The following is an 18,309-nucleotide window of genomic DNA, read 5'->3' on the forward strand; positions in this document are numbered from 1 at the left end:
GTAAGACCACCCTTTCTCAGCTGGCTTCTCAGACGATATTCCTTCGCAGGGATAGAGAAGAAAAGAGATGATGTGGACCCATCCTCCCTGGATTGCGCCTCTGCTGGCTGACCATGGGCACACGCAACAGTTTGAGAGGATTCCGTCCAAACTGAGGCAATCTTGGTTAAACAGTTAGAGGATGGCACAAGGCAAATACATAGTGGGGGAAAAAAAATGGGTGAAGGAAAATAAAGGGGCTTTTCCCAGTGCTAACCAGATAGCTGCCAGCTTTCAGATGTAATGAACAGATTTCCTCACATTTATGTGTGTAAAGGTGTAATGTGTGTAAAAGGTATCTAAAATCCACTGCTCTCTGACCACTTTCAACTTTTTTCCTCAGAAATGATGAAAAATCAGAAAGAGTTCAACAGTGGTTGTACATCTAAGCAGCAGGAAAAGCTCCACTCAATCCATCGCTTGCAGTTAAGTGGTTACTCAACAGCCTCACCAATCATCTACCTCATAGGAAGGAAAGAGTTTACAAAAGAAATGGCAATGGTCCCAGTTTTTGCATTGTGATGAAGTTCCCTTTTTCTAAACATTGTTTTCTGCAGTCTCTTGTATTAAAATTGTATAAATAAATTACAGTGTTGATCCATTGGGGAGTGGGATTTTAATTCCCAGTTTAATCAGTACTAGACAGACACAGAATCCTCCGCCACCTATGGTAACCACTCCGAGGACCGCTTTAACAAAAGATCTCCTTGAGCGATAAAAGTCACTTGGAGCCAGGATGCTGAGCAGGGCTGTGTTGACGGTTAACGTGTACAGGATAGAGATGCCGGTGTTCAGGGCAACAATCTTCCCAAACTTGGCAAATGGAGTGATGATGCAAAAGAAGAGAGGGACGGTTGCTATGACTGTGGTGATGGCGCTGGAGACAATGGCGACACCAACGTGTCTCACAGCTGCTAGAGTCCTCCATTTCCCCATTTTGCATTTATCCTATTAATCAAACAAGGCAGAGTGTTAGCAGACGTATTCGCCCATCCATTGAAAATAAGCAGACAGCTGCAACCCTCAGGATGGTTTAGAAGCCATCAAATGCATTTAAGACATACGTTAACTGGAAACATCTACTCTCTTGTGGTGCTATCATCTTTAGGCCACATTCACGATGTTTCTGGCTTCTCTTCACCACTATCAACCATCTCCTTAAGTCCCTCTCCCCTGCCTTCTCCATCCTCTACCCTGCCTTCTTCATCCTCACCTCCAAGTGCGAGGAGCTCATGAACTTCTTTGTCACTCAGACCGAGACCATTTCTGAATGATAAGGGAGTCAAGAATTATGGGAAGCAGGCAGGGAAATGGAGTTGAGGCCAAGATCAGATCAGCCATGATCTTATTGAATGGCAGAGCAGGCTCGAGGGGCCAAATGGCCTACTCCTGCTCCTATTTCTTATGTTCATCTGTTCAGCTGCTTCTGCCATATGCCTCCCTTCCCCTTGCCCACCAAGCCAAGCTTGCCGCTGCTCTAGCGCTGAACTCACATCTTCCTCTACTTTCTCTCCTATCTCCCCTCATGCCCTCTCCAAGCTCATCTTGTCCACGTGACCAACCTCCTGCTCTCTCGACCCTATTCCCACTAAAGTACTGACCACCCAACTTCCCTTCCTAACCCCCATACCAGCTAAATATTCTTAACAATGTCCTCTCCTCAGTTACTGCCCCCCTCCTTTTCAAATCACCCGTCATCATCCAACCGAAGGGTGATGTCACAGCCAAGGGGGTAAGTGATTGGCTGGTGATTGATGAGTAGTTTTTCTTTTCCCTTTCTTTATCAGTAAGTAACCTTTTAGCATTGTTGTTGCCAAATTAAGTTAATCTAAGGGTTAAGTCATGGCAGGAGAGCTTGGGCACGTGTTATGCTCCTCCTGTGCTCTGTGGGAAGTCAGGGACGCTTCCAGTGTCCCTGACAACTACATGTGTGGGAAGTGCATCCGCCTGCAGCACCTGACAGACCGCGCTGTGGCACTGGAGCTGCGGGTGGATTTACTATGGAGCATCCGCGATGCTGAGGATGCCGTGAATAGCATGTTTAGTGAGTTGGTCTTACCGCAGGTAAAGGGTACACAGATAGATAGGAAATGGGTGACCAATAGGAAGAGCAGTGGAAGGAAGGTAGTGCAGGCGTCCCCTGCAGGCATCCCCCTGCAAAACAGATACATTGCTTTGGGTACTGTTGAGGGGGATGACTCATCAGGGGAGAGCAGCAGCAGCCAAGTTTATGGCACCGTGAGTCGCTCTGCTGCACAGGAGGGCAGGAAAAAGAGTGGGAGAGCTATAGTGGTAGGGGATTCTATTGTAAGAGGAATAGATAGGCGTTTCTGCGGCCGCAACCAAGACTCCAGGATGGTATGTTGCCTCCCTGGTGCAAGGGTCAAGGATGTCTCGGAGTGGGTGCAGGATATTTTGAAGAGGGAGGGTGAACAGCCAGTTGTCGTGGTGCATATAGGTACCAGCAATACAGGTAAAAAATGGGATGAGGTCCTACAAGACAAATTTAGGGAGCTAGGAGCTAAATTAAAAAGTAGGATCTCAAAAGTAGTAATCTCAGGATTGCTACCAGTGCCACGTGCTAGTCAGAGTACGAATCGCAGGATAGCTCAGATGAATGCGTGGCTTGAGGAGTGGGGCAGAAGGGAGGGATTCAAATTCCTGGGACATTGGAACCGGTTCTGGGGGAGGTGGCAAATAGTATGTTGGCCTTCATAAGAACATAAGAACATAAGAATTAGGAACAGGAGTAGGCCATCTAGCCCCTCGAGCCTGCTCCGCCATTCAATAAGATCATGGCTGATCTGGTCGTGGACTCAGCTCCACTTACCCGCCCTCTCCCCGTAACCCTTAATTCCGTTATTGCTTAAAAATCTATCTATCTTTGACTTGAAAACATTCAATGAGCCAGCCTCAACTGCTTCCTTGGGCAGAGAATTCCACAGATTCACAACCCTCTGGGAGAAGAAATTCTTTCTCAACTCGGTTTTAAATTGGCTCCTCTGTATTTTGAGGCTGTGCCCCCTAGTTAGTCTCCCCCACCATTGGAAACAACCTCTCTGCCTCTATCTTGTCTATCCCTTTCATGATTTTAAATGTTTCTATAAGATCACCCCTCATCCTTCTGAACTCCAAGGAGTAAAGACCCAGTCTACTCAATCTATCATCATAAGGTAACCCCCTCATTTCTCGAATCAGCCTAGTGAATCGTCTCTGTACCCCTTCCAAAGCTAGTATATCCTTCCTTAAGTAAGGTGACCAAAACTGCACGCAGTACTCCAGGTGCGGCCTTACCAATACCTTATACAGTTGCAGCAACACCTCCCTGCTTTTGTACTCCATCCCTTTCGCAATGAAGGCCAACATTCCATTTGCCTTCCTGATTACCTGCTGCACCTGCAAATTAACCTTTTGGGATTCAGCCAAAAAGAGTTTCATGCACAAGGACCCCCAGGTCCCTCTGCACCACAGCATGTTGTAATTTCTCCCCATTCAAATAATATTCCCTTTTACTGTTTTTTTTCCCCAAGGTGGATGACCTCACACTTTCCGACATTGTATTCCATCTGCCAAACCTTAGCCCATTCGCTTAACCTATCCAAATCTCCTTGCAGCCTCTCTGAGTCCTCTACACAACCCGCTTTCCCACTAATCTTAGTGCCATCTGCAAATTTTGTTGCACTACACTCTGTCCCCTCTTCTAGGTCATCTATGTATATTGTAAACAGTTGTGGTCCCAGTACTGATCCCTGTGGCACACCACTTACCACTGATTTCCAACCGGAAAAGGACCCATTTATCCCGACTCTCTGCTTTCTGTTCGCCAGCCAATTCTCTATCCATGCTAATACATTTCCTCTGACTCCGCGTACCTTTATCTTCTGCAGTAACCTTTTGTGTGGCACCTTATCGAATGCCTTTTGGAAATCTAAATACACCACATCCATCGGTACACCTCTATCCACCATGCTCGTTATATCCTCAAAGAATTCCAGTAAGTTAGTTAAACATGATTTCCCCTTCATGAATCCATGCTGCGTCTGCTTGATTGCACTATTCCTATCCAGATGTCCCGCTATTTCTTCCTTAATGATAGTTTCAAGCATTTTCCCCACTACAGATGTTAAACTAACTGGCCTATAGTTACCTGCCTTTTGCCTGCCCCCTTTTTTAAACAGAGGCGTTACATTAGCTGCTCTCCAATCCGCTGGTACCTCCCCAGAGTCCAGAGAATTTTGGTAGATTATAACAAATGAATCTGCTATAACTTCCGCCATCTCTTTTAATACCCTGGGATGCATTTCATCAGGACCAGGGGACTTGTCTACCTTCAGTCCCATTAGTCTGTCCAGCACTACCTCCCTAGTGATAGTGATCATCTCAAGGTCCTCCCTTCCCACATTCCTATGACCAGCAATTTTTGGCATGGTTTTTGTGTCTTCCACTGTGAAGACGGAAGCAAAATAATTGTTTAAGGTCTCAGCCATTTCCACATTTCGCATTATTAAATCCCCCTTTTCATCTTCTAAGGGACCAACATTTACTTTAGTCACTCTTTTCCGTTTTATATATCTGTAAAAGCTTTTACTATCTGTTTTTATGTTTTGCGCAAGTTTACCTTCGTAATCTATCTTCCCTTTCTTTATTGCTTTTTTAGTCATTCTTTGCTGTTGCTTAAAATCTTCCCAATCCTCTAGTTTCCCACTAACCTTGGCCACCTTATACGCATTGGTCTTTGATTTGATACTTTCCTTTATTTCCTTGGTTATCCACGGCTGGTTATCTCTTCTCTTGCCGCCCTTCTTTTTCACTGGAATATATTTTTGTTGCGCATTATGAAAGAGCTCCTTAAAAGTCCTCCACTGTTCCTCAATTGTGCCACCGTTTAGTCCTTGTTTCCAGTCTACTTTACCCAACTCTGCCCTCATCCCACTGTAGTCCCCTTTGTTTAAGCATAGTACGCTCGTTTCTGACACAACTTCCTCATCCTCAATCTGTATTACAAATTCAACCATATTGTGATCACTCATTCCGAGAGGATCTTTTACGAGGAGATCGTTTATTTTTCCTGTCTCGTTACACAGGACCAGATCCAAAATGGCTTGCTCCCTTGTAGGCTCTGTTTCATACTGTTCTAAGAAACAATCCCGTATGCATTCTATGAATTCCTCCTCCAGGCTACCCCCTGCGATTTGATTTGACCAATCGATATGTAGGTTAAAATCCCCCATAACTACTGCTGTTCCTTTTTCACATGCCTCCATTATTCCCTTGATTATTGCCTGCCCCACCATGAAGTTATTATTTGGGGGCCTATAAACTACGCCGACCAGTGACTTTTTCCCCTTACTATCTCTAATCTCCACCCACAATGATTCAACATTGTGTTCATTGGAGCCAATATCATCCCTCACAACTGCCCTGATATCATCCCTTATTAACAGAGCTACACCACCTCCCTTCCCTTCCTGCCTATCTTTCCGAATCGTCAGATACCGCTGTACGTTTAATTCCCAGTCCTGGCCACCTTGCAACCATGTCTCTGTAATGGCCACCAAATCATACCCATCTGTAATGATTTGTGCCGTCAACTCATTTACTTTATTTCTAATGCTGCGTGAATTTAGGTAGAGTGTTTTCATCCTAGTTTTTAAACCATGATTTTTAGTTTTTACCCCTCCTGCAGCCCTTTTATATTCAGTGGCCCTTTTTGTTTCTTGCCTTTGGTTTCTCTGCCCTTCACTTTTACTCATCTCTTTTCTGTCTTTTGTTTTTGTCTCCTTTTTGTTTCCCTCTGTCTCCCTGTATTTGGTTCCCATCCCCCTGCCATATTAGTTTAACTCCTCACCAACAGCACTAGCAAACACTCCCCCTAGGACATTGGTTCCGTTCCTGCCCAAGTGCAGACCGTCCGGTTTGTACTGGTCCCACCTCCCCCAGAACCTGTTCCAATGCCCCACGAATTTGAATCCCTCCCTGCTGTACCACTGCTCAAGCCACGTATTTATCTGTGCTATCCTGCAATTCCTACTCTGACTAGGCGATTTGAGTATAGGAGCAGGGAGGTCTTACTGCAGTTGTATAGGGCCTTAGTGAGGCCTCACTTGGAATATTGTGTTCAGTTTTGGTTTCCTAATCTGAGGAAGGACTATCTTACTATTGAGGGACTGCAGCGAAGGTTCACCAGACTGTTTCCCAGGATGGCAAGACTGACATATGAGGAGAGACTGGATCGACTGGGCCTGTATTCACTGGAGTTTAGAAGGATGAGAGGAGCTCTCATAAAAACCTATAAAATTCTGAGTGGACTGGACAGGTTAGATCAGGAAGAATGTTCCCGATGTTGGGTAAGTCCAGAACCAGGAGACATAGTCTAAGGATAAGGGGTAAGCCATTTAGGACTGAGATGAGGAGAAACTTCTTCACTCAGAGAGTTGTTAACCTATGGAATTCCCTACCACAGAGAGTTGTTGATGCCAGTTCATTGGATATATTCAAGAGGAAGTTAGATATGGACCTTATGGCTAAAGGGATCGAGGGGTATGGAGAGAAAGCAGGAATAAGAGCCATGATCTTATTGAATAGTGATGCAGGCTCGAAGGGCTGAATGGCCTACTCCTGCACCTATTTTCTATGTTTCTATGTTTCTAACCTCAAAAAATAAACTTTTGACCCCCCTGCCCTTGCAAACAATCACCCCATCTCCAAACTCCCTTTCTTCTCCAAACTCCTTGAACACATTGTCACCTTGCAAATCCATACCATCTTTCCTGCAACTCTATGTTTGAATATCTCCAATCACAACACTGAAACGAATCTAATCAATTTCACAGATGACATTCTCTGTAACTGTATTCGTGATGTACTATCCCTCCTCATAGTTCTTGACCTCTCTGCAGCCTTTGACATGGTTGATGACACCATCTTCCTCCAATACCTTTCCTCTGTTATTCAGCTGAGTGGGACTGCCGTGCCTGTTTCCACTCTTACCTATATAGCTATGGCCAGAGAATTTCCTGCAATGGTTTCTCTTTCTGCATCTGAACCATTACCTCTGGAGTCCCCCAAGGATCTATCCTTGGCCCACTCCTATTTCTCATTTGCATGCTGCCCCTTGACGACATGAGGTAAGGTTCCACATGCACACCTAGCTCTACCTCAGCACCACCTCTTTTGACCCCTCTGCTGCCTCTTGTGTTGTCAAGCTGCTTGGCCGACAGCCAGTCATTGAGCCACAATTTCTTCCAGTTAAACATGGAAAAAATCAAAGTCATTGTTTTCAGCTCCTCCAACAAACTCTGTGCCCTTGCCACTGATTCCACTCTATTCCCTGGCCACTGTGTCAGGATGAACCAGAATGTTCGCAATCCCGGCATCCTACCTGACCCCGTGCTGAGTTTCCGACCCCCATATCCTCTCCATCAGAAACGCCGCCTCCTTCAGCTTCTCTGCTACTGAAAACCTCATACTTTTCATACCCCCAGACTCGACTATTCTAAAGCCTGCCTCTCATCTTCTACCCTACTAGAGAAAGCTCATCGAAAACAGTGCTGTCTGTATCCTAACCTGTGCCAAGTACTGCTCACCCATCAGCAATGCTTGCTGACCTACATTGGCTCCCAGTCCACCGATGCTTTGATTTTAAAATTCTCATTCACATAAGATAAGAACTTAAGAATTAGGAGCAGGAGTAGGCCATACAGCACTTTGACCCTGCTCCACCATTCAATAAGATCACAGCTGATCTTCGACCTCAACTCCACTTTCCCGCCCGATCCCCATATCCCTTGATTTCCTAAAGTAAAAAAATCTATCTATCTCAGCCTTGAATATACTCAATGACGAAGCATCCAAAGTCCTTTTGGGTAGAGAATTCCAAAGACTTAAAATCTTTTGAGTGAAGGAATTCCTTCTCATCTCAGTCTTAAATGGCCGACCCTTTATTCTGAGACTATGTCCCCTAGTTCTAGACTCTCCAGCTAGGGGAAACAACCTCTCAGCATCTACCCTTCAATCCTCCTCAGAATCTTATATGTTTCAATGACATCACCTCTCATTTTTCTAAACTCCAGAGAGTATCGGCCCAATCTACTCAATCTCTCCTTATAGGACAACTCTTTCATCCCAGGGATCAATCTAGTGAACCTTTGTTGCACCACCTTTAAAGCATCTATGTCCTTTCTCAGATAAGGTGACCAAAACTGTACACAGTAATCCAGGTGTGGTCTCACCAAAGCCCTGTACAATTGTAGTAAGACTTCCTTACTCATGTACTCCAAATCCCTTGCAATAAAGGTCAACATGCCATCTGCCTTCCTACTTGCTTGCTGTACCCACATGCTAACTTTCTGTGTTTCCTGTACGAGCACATCTAAATCTCTCTGAACACCAACCTTTAATAGTTTCTCACCATTTAAAAAATAGTCTGTTCTATTCTTCCTACCAAAATGAATAACCTCACAGTTCCCCACATTATACACCATTTGCCACTCCCTTAACCTGTCTATATTCCTTTGCAGGCTCTTTGTGTCCTCCTCACAGCTTATTTTCCCACCTAGCTTTGTGTCATCAGCAAACTTGGATACATTGCACTTGGTCCCTTCATCTAAGTCATGAATGTAAATTGTGAATAGCTGAGGCCCCAGCACTGAACCTTGTGGCACCCCACTAGTTACAGCCTGCTGACTGGAAAATGACCAGTTTATCCTTACTCTCTGTATTCTGTCCGTTAATCAATCCTCTATCCATGCTAATATAATACTCTCAACTCCATAAGCCCTTATCTTGAGTAACCTATTGGGCTAGATTTTACACTTTTGTGTATATTGCCCAAAAATGGGCATTATTTCCAGCGTGGCGGTAAAAATGAGTTTTCAGATCGCCAGTTTCACGCCCTTTCTCAAAGCACCTAGTCTCCATTTTTTAAATTGGGCATTACCGCGAGCAATATGAAATGGGTGGTCGCGTTCAATCTCGCTGACCTGCTGCGTAAAGTGTCGCCGTCCTTAACAACAGCATGACAACGCTCGATTCCCGCGATTTCAGGAGGTCAAGGGTCATCATTCTGACGGGATTGGACAGGCTAGATGCAGGAAGAATGTTTCCGATGTTGGGGAAGTCCAGAACCAGGGGTCAGAGTCCATGGATAAGGGTTAAGCCATTTAGGATCGAGATGAGGAGAAACTTCTTCACTCAGAGAATTGTGAACCTGTGGAATTCTCTACCACAGAAAGTTGTTGAGGCCAGTTCATTAGATATATTCAAAAGAGAGTTAGATGTGACCCTTACGGCTAAAGGGATCAAGGGGTATGGAGGAAAAGCAGGAATGGGGTACTAAAGTTGCATGATCAACCATGATCATATTGAATGGTGGTGCAGGTTCGAAGGGTCAAATGGCCTACTCCTGCACCTATTTTCTATGTGTTATGTATTTAACCCCTTGCACCCTGTATTACATCACTACCAGAGGGCCTACCTGTTGGAGTCCCAAGGGATCCCAGCATCCCTTGGGAGCATGGTAGATAAGCAGGCCACCCACGAGGTACCTGCACTCTGAAATCTTATTAAAGGAGCTAAGGTCACACTTGCTCATTATTCACAGTACTCAGTTTTATCCTTTATTACGAGTGTATCACTATGTTACTATCATGACATGCGCAGAAGAGGAGACAGAGAGAGAGAGGGAGCTGAAAGGGACTGAAGGCGTGTGTGGGTGTGGTGTGGCTGCTTTGGGAGGAAGGAGGGAGAGTTTAGAGCTTTAGAGCAAATAGGGAAACAAAAATTAGTTGTTACCAGCCACATATTTGCCCGAATTTGGCCTATAATGGAGGGAGAGAAGGAGGCATCACAGCACGCTGTGGAGACTGATGCTGGCGAGAGCAGTGAGGTGGGAAACGAGCACATTGGAGGGCGCAAAAGAGCGAGGAGGTTCTTGGATGAGGCAAATGCCTCCCTCCTGCAGGAGGTCGAGTTATGCTGGCGTGATTTGACACAGGGAGGGCATGGGAAGCCCACCCCAAAGGCCTACCAGAAGATATGGGCCGAGATAGCAGAGGTGGTCTCATCGGCGACCAACGAGGTGCGTGAGGGCAACCAATGCCGCAAACGATGGAACAACCTTGTGGGATCTGCAAGAGTAAGTATTATATTTATTTAAATGTACTTATGTATTTATATAATTTGATTTGTAACAGTCATGAGTGACTATCAGCAGATGTGAGGTCTTGCACTTTTACCGGGAATGTTTTATTCAAAGCCTGCAGTCACGGTGCACGTCTTTAAGTAAAGAATGATAATTATCATAATAATCATGATTACATCTGTCGGTTATGTGTTGTATCAGTCTCTAGCAATACCTAGCAATGATATCACGCAATGATCTCATGCCATGTCGTCCTGTCACCTTTTACAGAAGAAGTTATCGACGATGAGGTCCATGCAGACGCGAACGGGTGGGGGGCCACCAGTTCCCAGCAACATCACTGAGATGGAAGAGCAGGTGCTCGCACTCGTGGGGAAGCACACCCGGACAGCCACAGAAGCATCTGCAGACCCTGAAGTGATGCCACGTGAGTAAAGCTTACACCATTGCGTGATGTAAAGTCAATAGATGCCACACCCACTCATATCCGAACAATCATATATGATGGATGATTTCTAAAATTGTCATAGAAATAATGCTGGCCTAATGAAAATCATTGCAATGCAAATGTGTTGATAGTCATGAAATGTGATGTCTGTGATGATTTTGATAGCGGTGGTGCTTTTGTCATGCATATGCTGTGTGTAGCGCTGGACTCACCTTGTGACCCTAGCATCTCCTTCTCCTCTAATAACCTCATTTGTGTTTTGGAGCTCAGCCAGCAGTGCGGCCCCAGGCAAGATCACAGAGGCCAGAAGGTGGGGGCGCGGGGCCCGACTCTCCGACGATCCTACATCTGGTGCTGAGGAGCTCCGATTCTCGCCTGTCAATCCGCTAGGTCTGTTCTCTACTGAGCGCGGAATTCGAGGAACCTGTATCGCCACGCTCCAGAAGCCATTCCATCCAAAGGTCATCGAGTGGTCCTCTGGTCATTCCCGCCTCCACTCTGGAGGTACCGGCCCCAAGCACTTCACCACAGGGCACCACATTTGTCCTCAGGACGGCTCCTGCAGGTCTGGTCGAGCGTACATGAGAGTGGATAGATGGTACAGTTGTCCAGGTGGATTGTAGAATTGGCAGCTCATCGAAGCATTGGGGGGCATATCCCGACAGCTGACCATGATGACTGAGTACGTTCCACGGATGGCGAAGGCCCTGGATGTGATAGCCAGGAACACTGCTGGCACAGGCCTCCCAGTGGTCCCAGAGCATGGCAAGCCACCCCTAGTTTTCGCACCACCAATGTAAACGACAGATGAGAGCAAGGACCAAGATCAGAGAATGTTGCTCCATCAGCAACCCCCGCTCGCGTACCCATGAAACCACTGCCTCTGCCTTCATCCCCCCCCCTTCCCCCGCAATGAGGCACCGCCTGAGGAGTTCCTTGGCCAGGCACCGTGGAGGGGAAGGGGTAGAGGTGGGTAGAAGAAGGGGAGAGGGGAAGGAAAGTGAGGTACATGTCCGCAGGTGATGGCTGTGTTATATCTCCATCTGGGTGTATGCAATTTGTTGTAATATATGGGAGGAGGGGATGACCCTCCTGCTTTGTATTTGTAATCTGTGTTGCTGGACATGGTGAACATTTGATTGATGCCAATGGTGGAAAAAGTGGGGTGTGGGCGGGGGTTGGGTGTTTTTGCCCGTGATACTTATAATTTCAGACCAATTTTGGTATAATTTTTTTTTTATTGAACATAATCTTGTTACGCATTGTCTCAGAGTGCTGGACCGTTACACAGTGGTGATTCCTTAACATGAAATGGTAAAATAAAAGTTAACTTCAATCAACGTAAACTTTAACTGGCGCCAAGTTGATGGGCACCATTGATATCTGAGCTGCACACACACAGCAGTGTGTCAGCGTTGTCACTCACAGCAACGTTCTTTCAGGTAAATCATTCAGATATCAGCTCCTCACGCAAGAGTCTTGCAGCTATGAAGCCACTACGGGTCCTTTCCTGCAGTCTGGAGGGGGTCGTGGGCATGATTGCATAGCCAACCTGATTGTCTGGCCCTTATTATCCTCTTCCTCTCTCTCCTGAGGTGGAGCATCAGTCCCTTCTGGCAATTGGCCCCTCCTGATAGCCAGATTGTGTAGCATGGAGCACACGACCACGAATTTACCTACTTGCTCAGGGTTGTATTGTAGCTCCCCTCCTGAGTGGTCAAGACATCTGAAGTGCTGCTTGAGCACAGTTATTGTTTTGTGGACCATATTGCATGTGTCTCTGTGGCTCTGGTTGTATCGCTTTTCGGCCTCGGTGTGGGTGTAACGCAGGGGGTCATCAGCCAGGTGGCTAAACCATATCGGTTATGATCAAGCATCCAACATTGTCCTTGTGGCTGACTCTTAAAGATGTCAGAGACAGCGCTCTCACGCAGGATGTGAGCCTCATCGAAGCTGTCCGGACATTTGGCATTCGCTGCCATTATGATCTGGTTGTGGTCGACAGCTAGTTGGACCTTCAGGGAGTGAAATCCTTTTCTGTCACGAAAAATCTCCAGGTCCTGAGAAGGTGGCCGCATGGCGATGTGAGTGCACTGTATTGCTCCCTGCACCCTGGGGAACTTAGCAATGCGGCAGAATGCTCCAGCCCAGAAAGTCTGAGCCTACGTAGTCATATGGAAGCTGATAAAGTCCATCCTTCGCGCGTACAGGGCCTTCATGACCTGTCTAATGCAGCGATGGATGGCATGGTGAGACAGAGGGCTAATCTCGACCATGGAGACCCGAAAGGAACCGGACTCGTAGAAAGACAGTGCCGCGGTGACCTTGCCCTCGACCGACAATGAAGTCCTAATGGCAGGCTGCATATGTGGCCTGATGAGCTCATATATTTCATTGATCACCACCTTGTGGAAGCGCAGTCTCCGAAGGCAGGTGTGGTCGGACACGTCGAGGTAAGACCTCTTTTCCTTGTATGTGCGGGGTGTGTATGGTCTGGCCCGCCTCCTCATTCTTGCATGTCTTAAATTGGGGACATAATGATGTGCATCACACATTGAGACATCTGCACTCTGCAGCATCTGTGTATTAATCGATGCAGGCTGAGAAATGGCTGGCCCCACTGCAATCAAAGTATAATAGCGATTGATCAGAAGCAATAATTTCCTCACTAAAATACACCTAGAGTAAACCCCCAATAATCCAGAGTCTGGAAATATGTCTGTTGAGATGGTCACTTCACCCGAGAAAAAATCCAGAGTCAATCCAAACTCTCCCGAAGTTGAAGCAGCCTTTTGAGTGAAGTGACCTGCGATTTAAAAAATGGCAGCCACACTGCTGGCTTTAGTTCAGAACAGCTCCACTTTTTCCAGGTGAGCGATATGTGTGCGAGGTGGTGAAAGTGACGGTGGGCGATCTCCTGGGCGTTAGTTTTGCCAAATGTGCTCTTTATGACAAAGAAAAATGGGCGGGCGGTATTATTGAATCTTGGTGTTAATTCCGTGCGGAAAGTAATGCTGGACGATAGTATGGACGTTGATTTTGCCCATTCTGATGATTCCGCCCTAAAAAAGTGGGCGGGCGGTATTATTTTTTCCCGGCATTACGCACCTGGGAAAAGTAACGGTCGGCGATAAGTTTCTGAAAAATGCCCGTCAGTTTCCATTTTGTGGCTAAATGGGTGATAAATGGGCATTATTTGTCATTTCAGCAGTAAAATGAACATTAAGTGGACGTTAAGCATGTAAAAAACGTGGAAAAACTAGCCCATAGTGTGGCACCTTATCGAATGCCTTTTGGAAATCGAAATATACTAAATCCAATGGTTCCTCTTTATGTACCCTGCTAGTTACATCCTCAAAAAATGAATCAATTTGTTAAACATGATTTCCTTTTCATAAAACCATGTTGATTCTTCCTAATCATATTATGATTTTCTAAGTGCCCTGTAACCACTTCCTCAATAAAGGATTCCAGCATTTTTCCCGACGACTGATGTCAGGCTAACTGGCCTGTAGTTCCCTGTTTCCTCTCTCCTTCCTTTCTTGAATAGCAGAGTTTCAAATCCCTATAACCATCCAAGAACTTAGTGTTCCTCCAACTCTGGCCTCCTTCTGTATCCCTCACTCACTTCACTCCACCATTGGCGGCTGTGCTTTCAGCCTTATAGAAATTAAAATTCCCTCCCTAAACCTCTCTAGCTTGCCTTAAAACCTTCCTCATTTTTTGTCTGATTATGCTCCTGTGAAATGCCTTGGGATGTTTCTTACAACAACAACAACTTGTATTTATATAGCACCTTTAACATAGTAAAACGTCCCAAGGCACTTCACAGGAGCATTATAAAACAAAATTTGACACCGAGCCAAATAAGCAGATATTAGGGCAGACTTGGTCAAAGAGGTAGGTTTTCAGGAGCGTCGTAAAGGAGGAAAGAGAGATAGAGGGGTGGAGAGATTTAGGCAGGGAATTCCAGAGCTTGGGGCCTAGGCAACAGAAGGCAGAAGACCAATGGTGGAGTGATTAAAATCAGGGATGCCCAAGAGGCCAGAATTAGAGGAACAAAGACATCTTGGGGGTTTGTGGGGCTGGCAGAGATTACGGAGATAGGGAGGAGCGAGGCCATGGAGGGATTTTAAAACAAGGACAAGATATTTAAATCATGGCGTTGCTTAACCAGGAGCCAATGCAGGTCAGCGAGCACAGGGGTGATGGATGAACGGGGCTTGGTGCGAGTTAGGACATAGCCAGCAGAGTTTTGGATAACTTCAAGTTTACGGAGGATAGAACGTGGGAAGCCAGCCAGGAGTGCTTTGGAATAGTCAAGTCTAGAGGTAACAAAGGCATGGATGAGGGTTTCAGCAGTAGTTGAGCTGAGGCAGGGGCGGAGACAGGCGATGTTCCGAATGTGGAAATAGGCAGTTTCGGTGATGGCACGGATATGTGGTCGGAAGCTCATTTCTGGGTCAAATATGACACCAAGGTTAGGAATGGTCTGGTTTGTTACATTAAAGGTGCTGTATAAAAGCAAGTTGTTGGTTTTGTTATTGTGTAAAAGTGATATAGAAATCTGAATCAAATTAGTACTGATTTGTTGGGACTCAAATCCTAAAATAAGTGCTGCTCATTTGTTCTCTGGTCCATTTTTGGAATAGATGTTCTGGCTTTTGAGTGAAAAGGCAGAAATTTAAAAAAATAATTAAAGTCTATCAGCTAAAAAAAAATAATAGAGGAAACAGTTTGGAGGGAAGGGAAAGAAAGAGGTAGATATGGCTGGGTGGGAAACAGATCATAGCCAGAATCAGGAAAGTGAGAATGGCTCTGAAGAGTACCTTCAAAGCTAAAGCCCATAAGACCAAATTAATCTTGAAGCATTCAGGACTTCATTATGACTGAGAAACGGAAAAGGAAAGAGCAGAGTCACGATTAACAAAAGGCATGCCAAGGTTCCTATAGTATGGGTCATGGGAGAGTGACATCCATATGCTGACCCCCATGTTTACATTGCTAATCGCATCCCAATCCCAATGACAGAACCATAGACCAACATTTCCATAGAAGCCAACTGTACCAACATGGGCAGTCACTCTCCCAGAGCCCAACTTGGAAATGCTTTACGTAAAAGCATCTTCTGATTTATTCTCAAACTAAAACTTTTCTTATTCATGGCATTTCCTTTTCCTCCCTTTCCTTGCTCTCAAAAACAAATGGCTCAGTCTTTCTGGATTCTGGAAACCCAAGTCAAATAATTCAAATTTTGTGCCTAGAATACCTCTAAAGATGCTGTTGCATCCAAATGTAGCTGTACGTAACGTAAGAGCTCCTTCCGGAGTTACAGTGCGAATTTCGTCCACTACGGGGTACAACGGACATGATTTTTACACTGTGACAGCTGCAAGAAAAATGCAGGGAACAGCACCAACCCTTGTACATGGCCTTCTTTGACCTTACAAAGGCCTTTGACACTGTCAACTGCGAGGAACTATTGAGCGTCCTCCTCCGTTTCGGCTGCCCCCAAAAGTTTGTCACCATCCTCCGCCTGCTCCACGACGCCATGCAAGCCGTGATCCTGACCAACGGATCCATCACAGACCCAATCCACATCCGGACTGGGGTCAAGCAGGGCTGCGTCATTGCGCCAACCCTCTTCTTGATCTTCCTTGCTGCAATGCTCCACCTCACACTCAACAAGTTCCCCGCTGGAGTGGAACTAAATTACAGAACCAGTGGGAACCTGTTCAACCTTCGTCGACTCCAGGCCAGATCCAAGACCGTCCCAACCTTTGTCGTTGAACTACAGTACGCGGAAGACGCTCGTGTCTGCGCACATTCAGAGACTGAACTCCAAGTCATAGTCAACATCTTCCACTGAGGCATATGAAAGCATGGGCCTTACGCTAAACATCCATAAAACAAAGGTCCTCCACCAACTTGACCCCGCCACACAGCACTGCCCCCCCAATCATCAAGATCCACGGTGCAGCCCTGGACAACCTGGACCACTTTCCATACCTCGGGAGCCTATTGTCAGCAAGGGCAGACATCGACGATGAGGTTCAACACCGCTTCCAGTGCGCCAGCGCAGCCTTCGGCCGCCTGAGGAAAAGAGTGTTCAAAGATCGGGCCCTCAAATCTGCCACCAAGCTCATGGTCTACAGGGCTGCAGTGATATCCGCCCTCCTGTATGGCTCAGAGACGTGGACCATATACAGTAGACACCTCAAATCACTGGAGAAATACCACCAACGATGTCTCTGCAAGATCCTGCAAATCCCCTGGGAGGACAGACGCACCAACATTAGCGTCCTCGATCAGGCCAACATCCCCAGCATCGAAGCACTGACCACATTGTTTGCATGCCTGACACAAGACTCCCAAAGCAAGCGCTCTACTCAGAACTCCTACATGGCAAGCGAGCCCAAGGTGGGCAGAGGAAACATTTCAAGGACACCCTCAAAAGCCTCCTTGATAAAATGCAACATCCCCACCGACACCTGGGAGTCCCTGGCCAAAGACCGCCCTAAATGGAGGAAGTGCATCCGGGAGGGTGCTGAGCACCTCGAGTCTCGTCGCCGAGAGCATGCAGAAAACAAGTGCAGGCAGCGGAAGGAGCATGCGGCAAACCAATCCCCCTGACCCTTTCCTTCAACAACTGTCTGTCCAACCTGTGAGAGACACAGTAATTCCCATATTGAATTGTTCAGTCACCTAAGAACTCACTTTTAGTGTGGAAGCAAGTCTTCCTCGATTTTGGGGGACTGCCTATGATGATGATGATAGTACATAACGTAGGAAAACGACCCAAGGTGCCTCGTAGGAGTGCAGTCTGACAAAAATTGACACAGAGCTAAAGAAGGAGCTACAAGGATGGATGACTAAAAGCTTGGTTAAAAAGGTAGGAGTTAGGAGGGGTCTTTCTTCCCTTTCACCGGCAGCATTGGGGACCCAAGAGCAGCCGTTAGCTCTGGTGTAATGCAAGAAGACTGGAGTTGAATCCTGTAGGAATGGGCATTGCAGGGTCTCCGGCTTCGAACAGGGGCACCCATGTTAGATAAACGGGGGTGGAGGGGGGGAAGTGACGGTTGGAGCTTCTCCCTTTGAGCTCTGTTTCTCTAGAACCCCTTACAGAACATAAAAGTGGTTTAAAATGACAGGGACTGTAATTAGCATTCTTGATGCAGCTGTTCATCTCAACAAGTATTTGTGCTATCGATTGCTGGAAAACAAACTGTCGGAGACTCAGGCTTTCAAACGATTCCCAACTGCTGTGCACAGTTGGTTACCATGACATTAAGGGATAATTCAACCAAGTGTATGATTGCATTTAAATTTCTCTCAAGTGTATAGCCATTGATCAGGGCAGTTAAATGTTTTCTATATTTCTCCAACATGTATTTTTCACATATATTCTCATTCACTTTGTTTTGCAATAATTTAGATGGAAATGACCCCCTCACCTCTAGTTCTATTGCTCATTTATCTTGAGTACACCCTATACATTAGTTATCCCACTCAGCTCAATAGTGTTTATACTGGGAGCACTTTTTCCCTTCCTTTTACAGTCTACATGCTTTTAAAATCCTAGCTTCATGTGCCCTAACAACATATGATTTCATAGGTGGAATCCACTACATAAGAACATAAGAAATAGGAGCAGGAGTAGGCCATTTGGCCCCTCGAGCCT

The 18,309-nt window shown here is 46.1% G+C and overlaps 1 protein-coding gene across 1 annotated transcript in view; it reads right to left on the reverse strand.

The window, feature by feature from the left end:
* Positions 1-624: 624 nt before the first annotated feature.
* disp3 (dispatched RND transporter family member 3) overlaps positions 625-18,309 on the reverse strand; it is a 333,206-nt gene continuing 315,521 nt past the window's right edge. Inside the window, exon 26 of the mRNA XM_070860919.1 lies at positions 625-987. Coding sequence (XP_070717020.1) covers positions 625-987 — 363 coding nt within the window. The remainder of the gene's footprint in view (positions 988-18,309) is intronic.

Source organism: Pristiophorus japonicus, chromosome 18 (genome assembly GCF_044704955.1).
Source record: "Pristiophorus japonicus isolate sPriJap1 chromosome 18, sPriJap1.hap1, whole genome shotgun sequence".
NCBI lineage: Eukaryota > Metazoa > Chordata > Chondrichthyes > Pristiophoridae > Pristiophorus > Pristiophorus japonicus.